This window comes from Cetorhinus maximus, chromosome 2 (assembly GCF_964194155.1).
Source record: "Cetorhinus maximus chromosome 2, sCetMax3.hap1.1, whole genome shotgun sequence".
NCBI classification, from domain to species: domain Eukaryota; kingdom Metazoa; phylum Chordata; class Chondrichthyes; order Lamniformes; family Cetorhinidae; genus Cetorhinus; species Cetorhinus maximus.
This window is the reverse complement of record NC_135880.1, coordinates 7645933-7660506: the sequence shown is the minus strand read 5'-3', so window position 1 is coordinate 7660506 and position 14574 is coordinate 7645933. Positions and strand designations below refer to the sequence as shown.

At 46.3% G+C, this 14574-nt stretch overlaps 1 protein-coding gene across 1 annotated transcript in view; it reads left to right on the top strand.

Moving 5' to 3' along the window:
• LOC144692089 (uncharacterized) overlaps positions 1-14574 on the top strand; it is a 981581-nt gene that overhangs the window by 936981 nt on the left and 30026 nt on the right. Inside the window, exons 2-3 of the mRNA XM_078560618.1 lie at positions 3084-3287; positions 8380-8721. Of these exons, the coding sequence (XP_078416744.1) occupies positions 3084-3287; positions 8380-8721 (546 nt within the window). The remainder of the gene's footprint in view (positions 1-3083; positions 3288-8379; positions 8722-14574) is intronic.

The following is a 14574-nucleotide window of genomic DNA, read 5'->3' as shown; positions in this document are numbered from 1 at the left end:
GGTGATTGTGGAGATAAGCAAGCAGTGATAGGAGCAGATAATCAAAAGATGTCACAGACAAAAGGATCAAAGAGGTGTTGAAGGTAGTGATATTGTCTAAGAAAAGTGCTAATTAAGAGTGGAAGACAGGATACTCAAGGTACAGCTCTAGTGGGGGTGGGGTGGAAAGACTAACAAAGTTTTAGTTTTAGATTTAAAAATAATGGAAATAGGTGGGAAAAGAAGAATCTATATAAATTATTGAAAAAAAAGGGAGGGGGGAGAAACGGGGTGGGGATGGGGGGAGGGGGAGTTTAAGATCTAAAGTTGTTGAATTCAATATTCAGCCCGGAAGGCTGTAAAGTGCCTAGTCGGAAGATGAGGTGCTGTTCCTCCAGTTTGCGTTGAGCTTCACTGGAACAATGCAGCAAGCCAAGGACAGACATGTGGGCAAGAGAACAGGCTGGAGTGTTAAAATGGCAAGCGACAGGGAGGTATGGGTCTTTCTTGCGGACAGACCGCAGGTGTTCTGCAAAGCGGTCGCCCAGTTTGCGTTTGGTCTCTCCAATGTAGAGGAGACCGCATTGGGAGCAACGAATGCAGTAGACTAAGTTAGGGGAAATGCAAGTGAAATGCTGCTTCACTTGAAAGGAGTGTTTGGGCCCTTGGACGGTGAGGAGAGAGGAAGTGAAGGGGCAGGTGTTGCATCTTCTGCGTGGGCATGGGGAGGTGCCATAGGTGGGGGTTGAGGAGTAGGAGGTGATGGAGGAGTGGACCAGGGTGTCCCAGAGGGAACGATCCCTATGGAATGCTGTCGGGGGGGTGAAGGGAAGATGTGTTTGGTGGTGGCATCATGCTGGAGTTGGCGGAAATGGCGGAGAATGATCCTTTGAATGCGGAGGCTGGTGGGGTGATAAGTGAGGACAAGGGGGACCCTATCATGTTTCTGGGAAGGAGGAGAAGGCGTGAGGGCGGATGCGCGGGATATGGGCCGGACACGGTTGAGGGCCCTGTCAACGACCGTGGGTGGAAAACCTCGGTTAAGGAAGAAGGAGGACATGTCAGAGGAGCTGTTTTTGAAGGTAGCGTCATCAGAACAGATGCAACGGAGGCGAAGGAACTGAGAGAATGGGATGGAGTCCTTACAGGAAGCGGGGTGTGAGGAGCTGTAGTCGAGGTAGCTGTGGGAGTCGGTAGGCTTGTAATGGATATTGGTGGACAGTCTATCATCAGAAATTGAGACAGAGAGGTGAAGGAAGGGAAGAGAAGTGTCAGAGATGGACCATGTGAAAATGATGGAGGGGTGGAGACTGGAAGCAAAATTAATAAATTTTTCCAGGTCCCGACGAGAGCATGAAGCAGCACCGAAGTAATCATCGATGTACCGGAGAAAGAGTTGTGGGAGGGGGGACCGGAGTAGGACTGGAACAAGGAATGTTCCACATACCCCATAAAGAGACAGGCATAGCTGGGGCCCATGAGGGTACCCATAGTCACACCTTTTATTTGGAGGAAGTGAGAGGAGTTAAAGGAGAAATTGTTCAGTGTGAGAACAAGTTCAGCCAGACGGAGGAGAGTAGTGGTGGATGGGGATTGTTCGGGCCTCTGTTCAAGGAAGAAGCTAAGGGCCCTCAGACCATCCTGGTGGGGGATGGAGGTGTAGAGGGATTGGACATCCATGGTGAAGAGGAAGCGGTTGGGGCCAGGGAACTGGAAATTGTTGATGTGACGTAAGGTGTCAGAGGAATCACGGATGTAGGTGGGAAGGGACTGGACAAGGGGAGAGAGAAGGGAGTCAAGATAATGAGAAATGAGTTCCGTGGGGCAGGAACAGGCTGACACGATCGGTCTGCCAGGACAGTTCTGTTTGTGGATTTTGGTTAGGAGGTAGAAGCGGGCCGACCGGGATTGGGCGACTATCAAGTTGGAAGCTGTGGGAGGAAGATCTCCGGAGGAGATGATTTCACTTGCATTTCCCCTAACTTAGTCTACTGCATTCGTTGCTCCCAATGCGGTCTCCTCTACATTGGAGAGACCAAACGCAAACTGGGCGACCGCTTTGCAGAACACCTGCGGTCTGTCCGCAAGAAAGACCCATACCTCCCTGTCGCTTGCCATTTTAACACTCCAGCCTGTTCTCTTGCCCACATGTCTGTCCTTGGCTTGCTGCATTGTTCCAGTGAAGCTCAACGCAAACTGGAGGAACAGCACCTCATCTTCCGACTAGGCACTTTACAGCCTTCCGGGCTGAATATTGAATTCAACAACTTTAGATCTTAAACTCCCCCTCCCCCCATCCCCACCCCGTTTCTCCCCCCTCCCTTTTTTTTCAATAATTTATATAGATTCTTCTTTTCCCACCTATTTCCATTATTTTTAAATCTAAAACTAAAACTTTGTTAGTCTTTCCACCCCACCCCCACTAGAGCTGTACCTTGAGTATCCTGTCTTCCACTCTTAATTAGCACTTTTCTTAGACAATATCACCACCTTCAACACCTCTTTGATCCTTTTGTCTGTGACATCTTTTGATTATCTGCTCCTATCACTGCTTGCTTATCTCCACAATCATCCCACCCTCAACTTCTCTCTCCCCCCGCCCCCCCACCTTAGACCAGCTTATATTTCACCTTTCTCCTAACTATACTCAGTTCTGCCGAAGGGTCATGAAGACTCGAAACGTTAACTGATTTCTTCTCCACCGATGCTGCCAGACCTGCTGAGTTTTTCCAGGTAATTCTGTTTTTGCCACAGTGTCTCATGTCCGTTTATAAACCTTCCCAATCTGACCGAACGATGTTACATCGGTTCTAACTATATGACAAACTCAGTATATTGTCTCGTATTTTGATTTGGGAACGTGAATATCTTTCCTGCGCTGTTTTAATATTCTCTCTCTCTCTCTCTCCCTACAGAATTTTCGATTAATAATTGGACCATGATGGTCGCGGATGTTGTGTGGGTTCAGGGAGGGGGATCTGCTGTCCTGCCCTGTAATTTCACCCACCCACACATTGGTCACAGGGTCAAAGGCTCCGTGATGTGGTACAAACCTCCCTCAGACCTTCATGATCCTGTTTTCAAATGTATATATCCTGGTACAGACCATTCACAGGATGAACCGTGTGAGAATATGACACAGTGGGACAGTGGGAATCGAATCAGATTCGTGGGGAACCTCAGCAGCAACGATCTCTCAATAATGATAGAGCAGCTGAGCCGGGAGGATACCGGTCACTATCGGTGTCGTGTGGAGCTCAATGTCGGCAAATTTGAAACACCAAGAGGAACGAATCTGACAGTGGAAGGTGAGGATCAATGTTCAGGGGTTGTAGCTGCCCTGAGAGTTCAATGGGTAAAGTCTCCGTCTGGCCAGGGAGCTCTCGGCTTTGCTCCTCGTGCTGGGCTCTTTCAGTTGACCTGAGGGAGGAGGCAGTGTGAAGGAGAGAGAGTAGAGGCTGGGATATGGACTATTCCATCACCTGTCTCTGAAACCTCCCGCAGACTTTCATACACTCACTCATTTGACCTGTTCAAACTGGCTTCATGTTGTGGGCTGGGGAACGGAAAAACATCCAAGCTCCAAGATCTCCAAATGGGATCCCTCCTCAATAGGCATTGGCCGAGGACAAGATAGACCTGGTACCACCTGAGCTCTCATTGGCTGAACACATTGCAGAGGTTGAGGAGACCTTCCAGATCCATTGGCTGAGAACACGAGGAGTTCCACCTCCCCAGCTCCCATTGGCTGAGAACATCACTTGGTTCCTGATGGAGGCAGCCACCTCCAGAAGATTGAGAGGTGATGGAATGGGACATATAAGATTCCGAGGGGGCTTAACAGAGTAGGTGCTGAGAGGATATTTCCCCTTGTGGACGGATATAGAACTGGAGGTGAGTTAAAAATAAGGAGCCTCCCATTTAAGATGGAGATGAAGAGGAAATTCTTCTTTCAGAAGCTTATTAATTTTTGGAGGTGATGCAGCCAAAAGGTCATAAATGGCATAGGAAAAAATAATCTGAAATATGCCTTTATATGGGAGGTGGTGCCATAGTGGTAATGACACAGGGTTAGTAATCCAGAGGCCCAGGCTAATATTCTGGGGACACACGTTCAAACCCTACCACAGCAGCTGGTGGAATTTAAATTCAATTCATAAATCCAGAATTAAAATCTAGTCGAATGGTGACCATGAGACCATTGCCAATTGTCATAAAAACCCTCCTGGTTCACTAATGCCCTTTAGGGAAGGACATCTTCAGTCTTCAGCTGACATGTGACTCCACACCCACAGCAATGTGGTTGGCTCTGAAATGGCCTAGCAAGCCACTCAGTTGTATTAAGCCTGCTGCAAAGTCTAAAAGGAATGAAACCAGATATGACATTGACCTAGGCACCAGAATCAACAATGGCAAACCTGACCTTGTAAAGTCCTCCTTACTAACATCTGGGGGCTTGTGCCAAAATTGGGACAGCTGAACCACAGACTAGTCAAGCAACAGCCTGACATAGTCATATTCATGGAATATACCTTACAGATCATGTCCCAGACACAACCTTCACCATCCCTGGGTATGTCCTAATCTAGTGACATTTCAGACCCACCAGAGGTGGCGGCAAAGTGGTGTACAGTTGGGAGGAGGTTGCCCTGGTATCACTCCACATGATACCAAGAAACAGCTGAAAGCAATGGATAGTGCAAAAGCTATGGATCTGACAATATTCCAGCAAAAGGACTAAAGACAAGAACTCCTGAACTTGCCAAGACCATAGTCAATCTGTTTCAGTACAGCTACAATACTGGCATCTACTCATCAATGTGGAAAATTGCCCAGCTCTGTCCTGTCCATAAAGGAAGATGGCTGTGGTTCTTTTTTTTAATTCATTCACGAAATGTAAGCTTTGCTGGCTGGGCCAGCATTTATTGCCCATCCCTAGTTGCCTTGAGAAGTGAGTGGTGAGCTGCCTTCTTGAGCTGCTGCAGTCCATGTGGTGTAGATACACCCACAGTGCTGTTAGGAAGGGAGTTACAGGATTTTGACCCAGTGACAGTGAAGGAACGGCGATATATTTCCAAGTCAGGATGGTGAGTCATTTGGAGAGGAACTTCCAGGTGGCGGTGTTCCCATCTATCTGCTGCCCTTGTCCTTCTAGTTGGTCGTGGTAATGGGTTTGGAAGATGCTGCTGAAAAGAGCCTTAGTGAATTCCTGCAGTGCATCTTGTAGATGGTACACACTGCTGCTACTGTGCGTCGGTGGTGGAGAGAGTGAATATTTGTGGATGTGGTGCCAATCAAGTGGGCTGCTTTGTCCTGGATGGTGTCCAGCTTCTTGAGTGTTGTCGGAGCTGCACTCATCCAGGCAAGTAGGGAGCATTCCCTCACAGTCCTGACTTGTGCCTTGTAGATGGCGGACAGGCTTTGGGGAGTCAGGAGGTGAGTTACTGGTTGCACGGTTCATAGCCTCTGACCTGCTATCGCAGCCACAGTATTTATATGGCTAGTCCATTTCAGTTTCTGGTCAATGGTAACCCTCCAGGATGTTGATAGTGGGGGATTCAGTGATGGTAATGCCATTGAACATCAAGGGGCGATGGTTGGATTCTCTCTTGTTGGAGATGGTCATTTTCTGATACTTGGGTGGCGCGAATGTTATTTGCCAATTGTTAGCCCAAGCCTGGATATTGTCCAGGTCTTGCTGCATTTGGACATGGACTGTTTCAGTATCTGAGGAATCATGAATGGTGCTGAACATTGTGCAGTCATCACGAACATCCTCACTTCTGACGTTATGATGGAAGGAAGGTCATTGATGAAGCAGCCGAAGTTGGTTGGGCCGAGGACAATAACCTGAGGAACTCCTGCGGTGATGTCTTGGAGCTTAGATGCCTGACCTCCAACAACCACAACCATCTTCCTTTGTGCTAGGTATGACTCCAACCAGCGGAGAGTTTTCCCCCTGATTTCCATTGACTCCAATTTTGCTAGGGCTCCTTGACGCCACACTCTGTCAAATGCAGCCTTGATGTCCTAAGGGTAGTCACTCTCACCTCCCCTTGGGAGTTCACCTCTTTTGTCCATGTTTGAACCAAGGCTGTAATGAGATCAGGAGCTGAGTGGCCCTGGCAGAACCCAAACTGGGCATCAGTGAGCAGGTTATTGCTAAGCAAGTGCCGCTTGATAGCACTGTTGATGACCTCTTCCATTACTTTACTGATGATCGAGAGTAGATTGATGGGGCGGTAATTGGCTGGGATAGATTTGTCCTGCTTTTTGTGTACAGGACAGACCTGGGCAATTTTCCACATAGCCGGGTGGATGCCAGTGTTGTAACTGCACTGGAAAAGCTTGACCAGGGGCGCGGCAAGTTCTGGATCATCCACTATGCACTTCTGGATGAAGATTGTAACAAATGCTGCAGCCTTATCTTTTGCACTGATGTGTTTGTCTCCACCATCATTGAGGATGGGGACATTTGTGGAGCCTCCTCCTCTAGTGAGTTGTTTAATTGTCCACCAGCATTCATTTCTGGATGTGACAGGACTGCAGAGCTTAGATCTGATCCATTGGTTGTGGGATTGCTTAGCCCTATCTTGCGCTTGCTGCATATGCTGCTTGGCTTGCACGTAGCCCTGTGTTATAGCTTCAGCAGGTTGACACCTCATTTTTAGGTATGCCTGATGCTGCTCCTGGCATGCCCTCCTGCACTCTTCATTGAACCAGTGTTGATCCCCTGGCTTGATGGTAATGGTAGAGTGGGGGATATGCCAGGCCATGAGGTTACAGATTGTATTTGAGTACAATTCTGCTGCTACTGATGGCCCACAGTGCCTCATGGATGCCCAGTCTTGAGCTGCTAGATCTATTCGAAATCTATCCTATTTAGCATGGTGGCAGTGCCACACAACACAATGCTGTTGGAGGTCAATCATCTCAGTCCTACGGTATTGCTGCAGAAGTTACTCAGGGTAGTGTCCTAGGCGCAACCATCTTCAGCTGCTTCATCAATGACCTTCCTTCCATCATAACGTCAGAAGTGGGGATACTCGTGGATAATTGCACAATGTTCAGCAGCATTCGTGACTCCTCAGATACTGAGCATGTCCATGTCCAAATGCAGCAAGAGCTGGACAATATTCAGGCTTGGGCTGAAACGTGACAAGTAACACAAGTGCCAGGCAATGACCATCTCCAACAAGAGTGAATATAACCAGCTGCTCTTGACATTCAATGGCATTACCACCACTGAAACCCCCACTATCATCCTGGGGGTTACCATTCACCAGAAACTGAACTGGACTAGCCATATAAATACTGTAGCTACAAGAGCAGCTCAGAGGCTAGGAATTCTGCGGCGAGTAACTCACCTCCTGACTCCCCAAAGCCTGTCCACCATCTACAAGGCACAAGTCACGAGTGTGATGAACACTCTCCAGTTGCCTGGATGAGTGCAGCTCCAACACCACTCAAGTAGCCCAACACTATCCAGGACAAAACAGCCCACTTGATTGGCATCCCATCCACCACCTGCAACACCTGCTCCACCACTGACACACAGTGGCAATAATGTGTACCATCTACAAAATGCACTGCAGTAATTCACCAAGGCTCCTTCAACAGCACCTTCCAAACCCCTAACTGCTGCCACCTTGAAGGATAAGGGCAGCAGATGCATGGAAACACCACCACCTGTAAGTTCCCCTCCAAGCCACACAGCATCCTCACTTGGAAATATATTGGCCGTTCCTTCACTGTCGCTGGGTCAAAATACTAAAGCTCCCTTCCGAACAGCACTGCAGGTGCACCTACACCACATGGACTGCAGCGGTTCTAGAGGGCAGCTCACTGCCACCTTAAGGGCAATAAGTGATGGGCAATAAATGCTGGCCTAGCCAGCAATGCCCACAACCCATGAAAGAATTAAAAAAAGACACACTGTGTGCATAGGAAATGTCACAGGTTGGAAGTAGTGAAAGGTCATGTTAGGATGATATGTGGAAATTCCCCTTCACACTGAGAGTGGTCAACACTTAGATTGGGATCCCTGGACAGAGTGATGGAGGGGCTTTGGGGTGAAATCCTTGAATAGATTTAAGTAACAATTACATTTAGCAATTGACGGGGGAGGTGATGTCGTGTTCTGGATGAATGAATTCGGGTGGGTTTAATGGATTTTCTGATCTGTAAGTATCAAAGTTCAAAATGAAGGGTGGAGGGGACATTTTGACCAGGCTGAATCCCATAGTAGAATATAACAGCCTGTCTGGGACAGACCTGTGAGAAATTTGAGTAGAGTTTTTAAGAATTTATTGTACTGTGAAGTTGAAAAATAAATAACAAGTTGAATCTAAAAATTCTGCACACTGACCTGACCCATTCTGATATTTGCTCTTTCCTCAGCTGCTGGTAGGAATGACTCAGTGGTGAGCGGGACAGAGGGAGATTCGGTTACATTGCCCTGTATGTTCACACCCAATAACTCCCTCACCCTGACCACTGTTACATGGCTGAGGAAGGAGCCCTACCAACACGTAGTCACATTTCGAGCCCAATCAAGTGGATCATGGGCAGCTGTAAATGCTGTAAATCGGTACAAGTTTGCCGGGAACCCAAAGAAGGGAGACATGTCAATCAGGATAAACGAGCTGAACGTGGAGGACAATCACACTTACCTGTGTCTGGTGGAGTACACAGGATCATCCGATTATCAATATCTGATCCAGAATGAGACGCAAGTGCATGGTAAGAAACCATTCCCACATTCTCCAGGGTATAGAGCTTTTACAGTGAAGGCCTAACAGAGTCTGTGAACTTTGATGTTTTTTGATTTGAATATAGTTTGCATGTGCTGATCCTTTTAGTTTCATTCTGATGTTCTTATTGAAAGACATTGAGACACACATGTCGTTCAGTTCAATCTCCAGTTAACTCAACCCTAAGCTGACATTTAGATCATCACCTCTGGCTGGAAGGTGCAACATTGTAAGTGTCGCTCTTGATTAAAATGAAAATGTTCACTCCTTCATCCAGAATAGTCCCATAGATGGCAGTGCGTTACCCAAATGTCCATCTGACTGTGGGAACATTACAGCCATGCTGGACCTGTCCTTGCCCAGCATTCACACATGGATTATCAACAGGGGGCAGTGACACCAAGGAGGGGGAACCAATGCCAATTCTTCTCTTATTCAACCTGGGGGCAGCTGGAGACAAATGCAGCCCTTACCACTTCCGCTGTTGAGACCAGGTGAGTCAGCACAGGATCTGGGAACTGCTCTGAGGGATGATTTAGAATATTGGTCCAAATTTATATTCTGTGTCGCACGTAATTAACCAGCCGCCTCCCTGTTGTGTTGTTCTGGCCTGGAATGTGCTGTCTGGAAGGGTGGTGGAAACACATTCAATTGTAACTTTCAAAAGGCAATTGGATAAATACTTGGAGGGTAGAAAGTTGCAGGTCTATGAGGAAAGGGCAGGGTTGTGGGGCTAACTGGATAGCTCCACCAATGAATGGCCACCTTCTGTGCTGTAAAAGTGTATCATTTTACATGACAGTTCCAAGGAGCCAGTATCTCCAGTCACATCCATCTTTCACAATTGGTGACCTGAAACAAGAGAGGTGGCAGAGCAAAAACAAAAACAGAAAGTGCTGGGAAAACTCAGCAGGTCTGGCACCATCTGTGGAGAGAGAAACAGAGCTAACATTTCAAGTCCAATATGACTCTTCTTCGGAACTGGAGAGTGGTAGGAATGTGACGGGTTTTATGCTGTTGAGAAAAGGGGAGGGGCAGGTGGAGCAAAAGGGAAGGTCAGGGTTAGGTCAGAGGGCAGGAAGGGTTAAATATCAAAGATGTCATGGAACACAAGGCAATGGGCGTGGTAATGATAGTATTAAAGTCACCAAAGCATTGGTTCAGAGCAGGTGTGAAAAGCAGAATAAAAGTTAGCACTGCCAAAGCCAAATAGCAGAATGCGTTAATAGCAGAATAAAGGTCAGCATTGTCTGAAAACCAAAACATAAGAGCAAGGCACAGAGTGGCACTTGGGGGGTAAAATTCAAAATGGAGAACACAGTTCATGGTCCGAAATTGTTGAACTCAATGTTGAGTCCAGAAGGCTGTAAAGTGCCTAATCAGATGAGGTGCTACTTCCCCCAGTTTGCGTTGGGCTCCACTGAACAATGCAGCAGGCCGAGGACAGAAATGTGAGCATAAAACATAGAATCATAGAAAGCTGATGGCACACAAGGAGGCCACCTGGCCCATCGAGTCTGCGCTGGCTGAAAAATGAGCCCCCCCAGCCTAATCCCACTTCCCGGCATTTGGTCTGTAGCCCTGCAGGTTACGGCACTTGAGATGCATTTCCAGACACCTTGTAAATGAGTTGAGGGTTTCTGTCTCTACCACCCTTTCAGACAGTGAGTTCCAGATCCCCACTACCTTCTGGGTGAAAAAAACTTTCCTCATCTCCCCTCTATTCTTTCAACCAATCACTTTAAATCTGTGCCCCTTAGTCGCTGACCTCTCTGCTGAGGTAAATAAGCCCTTCCCATCCACTCTACCTAGGCCCCTCACAATTTTGTACATCTCAATCAAATCTCCCCTCAGTCTCCTCTGTTCCAAGGAGAACAACCCCAGCCTCTCCAACCTTTCCTCATCGCTGCAATTTTCCAGTCCTGGCAACATCCTTGTAAATCTCCTCTGTGCCCTCTCTAATGCAATTAGATCCTTTCTGTAACGAGGTGACCAGAACTGCACACAGTACTCAAGTTTCGGCCTAATGTTTTATTTAGTTACAGTATAAACTCCCTGCCCTATATTCTATGCCTTGGCTAATAAATGAAAGATTGCACATGCCTTCTTAACCTCTTTATTAACTGGTCTTGCTACCTTTGGCGATCTGTAGACATTCACTTCAAGGTCCCTCACTTCCTTTACCCCTCTCAGTATCCTCCCATTTATTGTGTATTCCTTTGCCTTGTTTGACCTCCCCGAATGCATCACCTCACACTCCTCTGGGTTGAACTCCATTTGCCACTTTTCTTCCCACCTGACCAGTCCATTGATATCTTCCTGCAGTCTACAGCAATCCTCCTCACTATCAACCCCATGGCCAGCTTTGGGTTGTCAGCAAACATCTTGATCATTCCCCTTACACTTACATTTACATATATCACAAAAAACAGGGGATCCCCTACTGAGTCCCGCGGAACCCCACTGGAAACAGCCCTCCAGTCACAAAAACACCGGTTAACAATTAACCTTTGTTTCCTGCCACTGAGCCAATTTAGCTTGCTACATTCCCCTGGACCTCAAGGGCTTTTTTTTTAACCAGTCTGCCATGTGGGAATTTGTCAAAAGCCTTGCTAAAATTCATGTAGACCATAGCAACTGTACTGCCCTCAGCAATCGTCCTTATTACTGCCACAAAAAATTCAATTAAATTTCTCAGACATGACCTTCCCTTAACAAATCCATACAGACTATCCCTGATCAACCCATGCCTTTCTAAGTGACAGTTTATCCTGTCCCTCAGAATTGATTCCAATAATTTTGCGCACCACTGAGATCAGACTGATTGGCCTGTAATTATTTGGTCTATCCCTCACTCCCTTTTTAAGCAAAGGTGCAATGTTAGCAGACCCCCAATCCTCTGGCACAACACCTGTATCCAATGAGGATTCAAAATGATGGTCAGGCCTGTGCTATTTCATTCCTGGCTGGGAGTATGTTACATCCAGCCCTGGTGATTTATCCACTTTCAAGGATGCAAATCCCTTTAATACTTCCTCTCTCCCTATGTTTATCACATCCAATACTTCACATTCCTCCTCCTTAACTACAATGTCTCCATTATCCCCTTCTTTTGTGAAGACAGACGCAAAGTATTCACTAAGAACCATAACCACATCTTCTGCCTCCACACATAGGCCACCTTTTTGGTCTTTTATGGGCCCTATTCTTCCCTTAGTTATCCTCTTACTCTTAATGTATTGATAAAACGTCTTTGGGTTCTCCTTGATTTTGCTTGCCAATATTCTTTCATGCCCTCTCTTTGCTTTCCTAATTTCCTTTTTGATTTCACCCCTCCTCTTTCTATACTCCTCTTGGCTTTCTGTAGTATTGAGTACTCAGTGTCTGACATGAGCTTTCCTTTTCTGCCTTATCTTGCTCTGTAAGATTCTTGACATCCAGGGGGCTCTAGATTTGGTAATGCCATCCTTTTCCTTTGTATTAACACACTTACTCTGAACTCTTTGAATCTCCCCTTCGAATGCCTCCCACCACTCTGACACTGATTCACTTTTGAGTAGCTGTTTCCAAACCACTTTTTCTAAATCACTCCTCAGCTGAGTAAAATTGGCTTTGCCCCAATTTAGAACTTTAACTCCTGTTCTATCTTTGTCCTTTTGCATAATTATGTTACAACTACTGAATTATGATCACTACCACCAAAATGTTCTCCCGCTGTCACTCCTTCCACCTGCCCAGCTTCATTTCCTAAAATGAAGTCCAGAACCATTCCCTCTCTTGTTGGACTTGCTACACACTGGCCAAAAAAGTTCTTGTGAATGCACCTTAAGAATTCTGTTCCCTCTATTCCTTTCACACTAAAACTAATTAAAATCCCATACAATAACTGCCCCACTGTTTTTGCACTTCTCAGATTTTCTCTTCTACATCCCTCTGGCTGTTTGGGAATCTATAGTACACTCCCAGTAGGGAATCTATAGTACACTCCCAGTAGGGAATCTATAGTACACTCCCAGTTGAGGGACCAATATTTACTTTAGCTACTCTCTTCCTTTTTACATACTCATCACAGCTCTTACAATCTGTTTTTATATTCCTGGCTAGTTTACTCTCACATTCTATTTTTTCCCTTATCAACTTTTTGGTGGCCCTTTGCTGGTTTCTAAAACACTCTCAATCCTCAGACTTGTTACTGTCCTCTGCAATGTTGTAAATCTCTTCTTTTAATCTAACACTATCCTTAACCCCCTGAGTGAGCCACGGATGGGTCTTTCTTGATGAGTTTTTGTTTTTCAATGGAATGTATTCTTGTTGGACATTCTGAATTGTTTTGAAGCTCCTCAAGCACAGGAATCCTGACAGAGGAGGGGAGGGGAAGATGTGTTTGGTTGCGGCATCACGCTGGAGTTGGTGGAAATGGCGAGAAGAATACAAAGGCCGGTGGGGTGGAAAGTGAGGACAAGGGGAACCCTATCATGGTTCTGGGAGGGAGGGGGAAAAGGTGAGGACAGAAGTGCGGGAAATGTGTCGGACACAGTTGAGGCCCCTGTCAACCACAGTGGGGGGGACTCCTTGGCTGTAAAAAGGAAGTCATGTGAGAAATGCTGTTGTGGAAGGTAGGCAGGAAGGGGGCAGAGCTATAGGTCTATGACACCTTCACCTTGTGAATAGACTTCTCCAGATCAGAAACTTCCCCTTTCCAGGTTAACAAGTCAATAGAAAAGACAAACACACACTGAGGCTCATTTCGGGAACATAGTTGAAAAGCAAATGGTAAACTTGTATAGAACCTTGGCGTATTATGCATCATCCTAGTCAACATATTCTAAAAGAGTATCAAGGAAGTGAAGACAGTGCAATAGAAGGTTTTCAAGCATGATACTAGAACTGAGAGATACTACTTATTAGAAAAGATTGAACCAGCTGGGGGGCTCTTCTCTAGGAGAGTAAAGGCTGAGAGTTGAGCTCAATGATCTTTAAGATCAAGTAAGGGGTTTGATAAGGTAAATGTCAAGAAGATGAATCCAATTGTGGGGAGACCGAAACTAGGGGCCATAAATATTGGAGAGTCACTAACCAATCCAGTGAAAAAATATTTTTACCCAGAGAGTGGCTAGAATGTGGAACCAACCACCACAAGGAATAGTTAAGGCAAATAACATAGATACATTGAAGGGAAAGCTAGATAATACACGAGGGAGCTGGAATAGAAGGATATACAGATAGGAGCTAGGGTGGGAAGAGACTTGTGTGGGGTGAATGCCCAGTTTGTACATTCAATCTAATTCTCTGTAGCCTTACTTCAAGTTCCAGTGGAGGCACAGTGGGATCTAAAGTCCCTCTGAGAACCAGGGCTTTCCACCTATTTCCATGAGAGTCCCAAAACACACCCCACATATCCAGCTGCATATACTAATGAAAAAAGAGAGAGCTTTCAGTGACATAGCAGCTCTCACACCCTCAGGACATCCCAAAGTACTTCATAGTCAAATAATTACTTCTGAGGTGTAGCAACTTTTATTATGTGGTCAAACACAGCAACCAATTTCTGTTGGTTAAAGGAATATTGTCCAGGACCAATGTTCCCTCTGAAGTTTCTTTGTTTTGTGTACCCTGTTTATTTCAATGTGCAGTACATTTAAATGTGCTGCGTGGTTGCTCACACGCACGGTATCTTAGAGGAAGCAATTTGTGAGCAGCCGGAGTGGTACTTCTCCAATTGCTGCATGGCCACACACTCATGTAGGTTAGCGGGAATCTAGGCAGAATGTTAACAGAATCCCTTTAAAAAGTGCCACGGGATCTTTAGCATCCGCTCCTGACAGGCAGCCAGGGGCTTGGT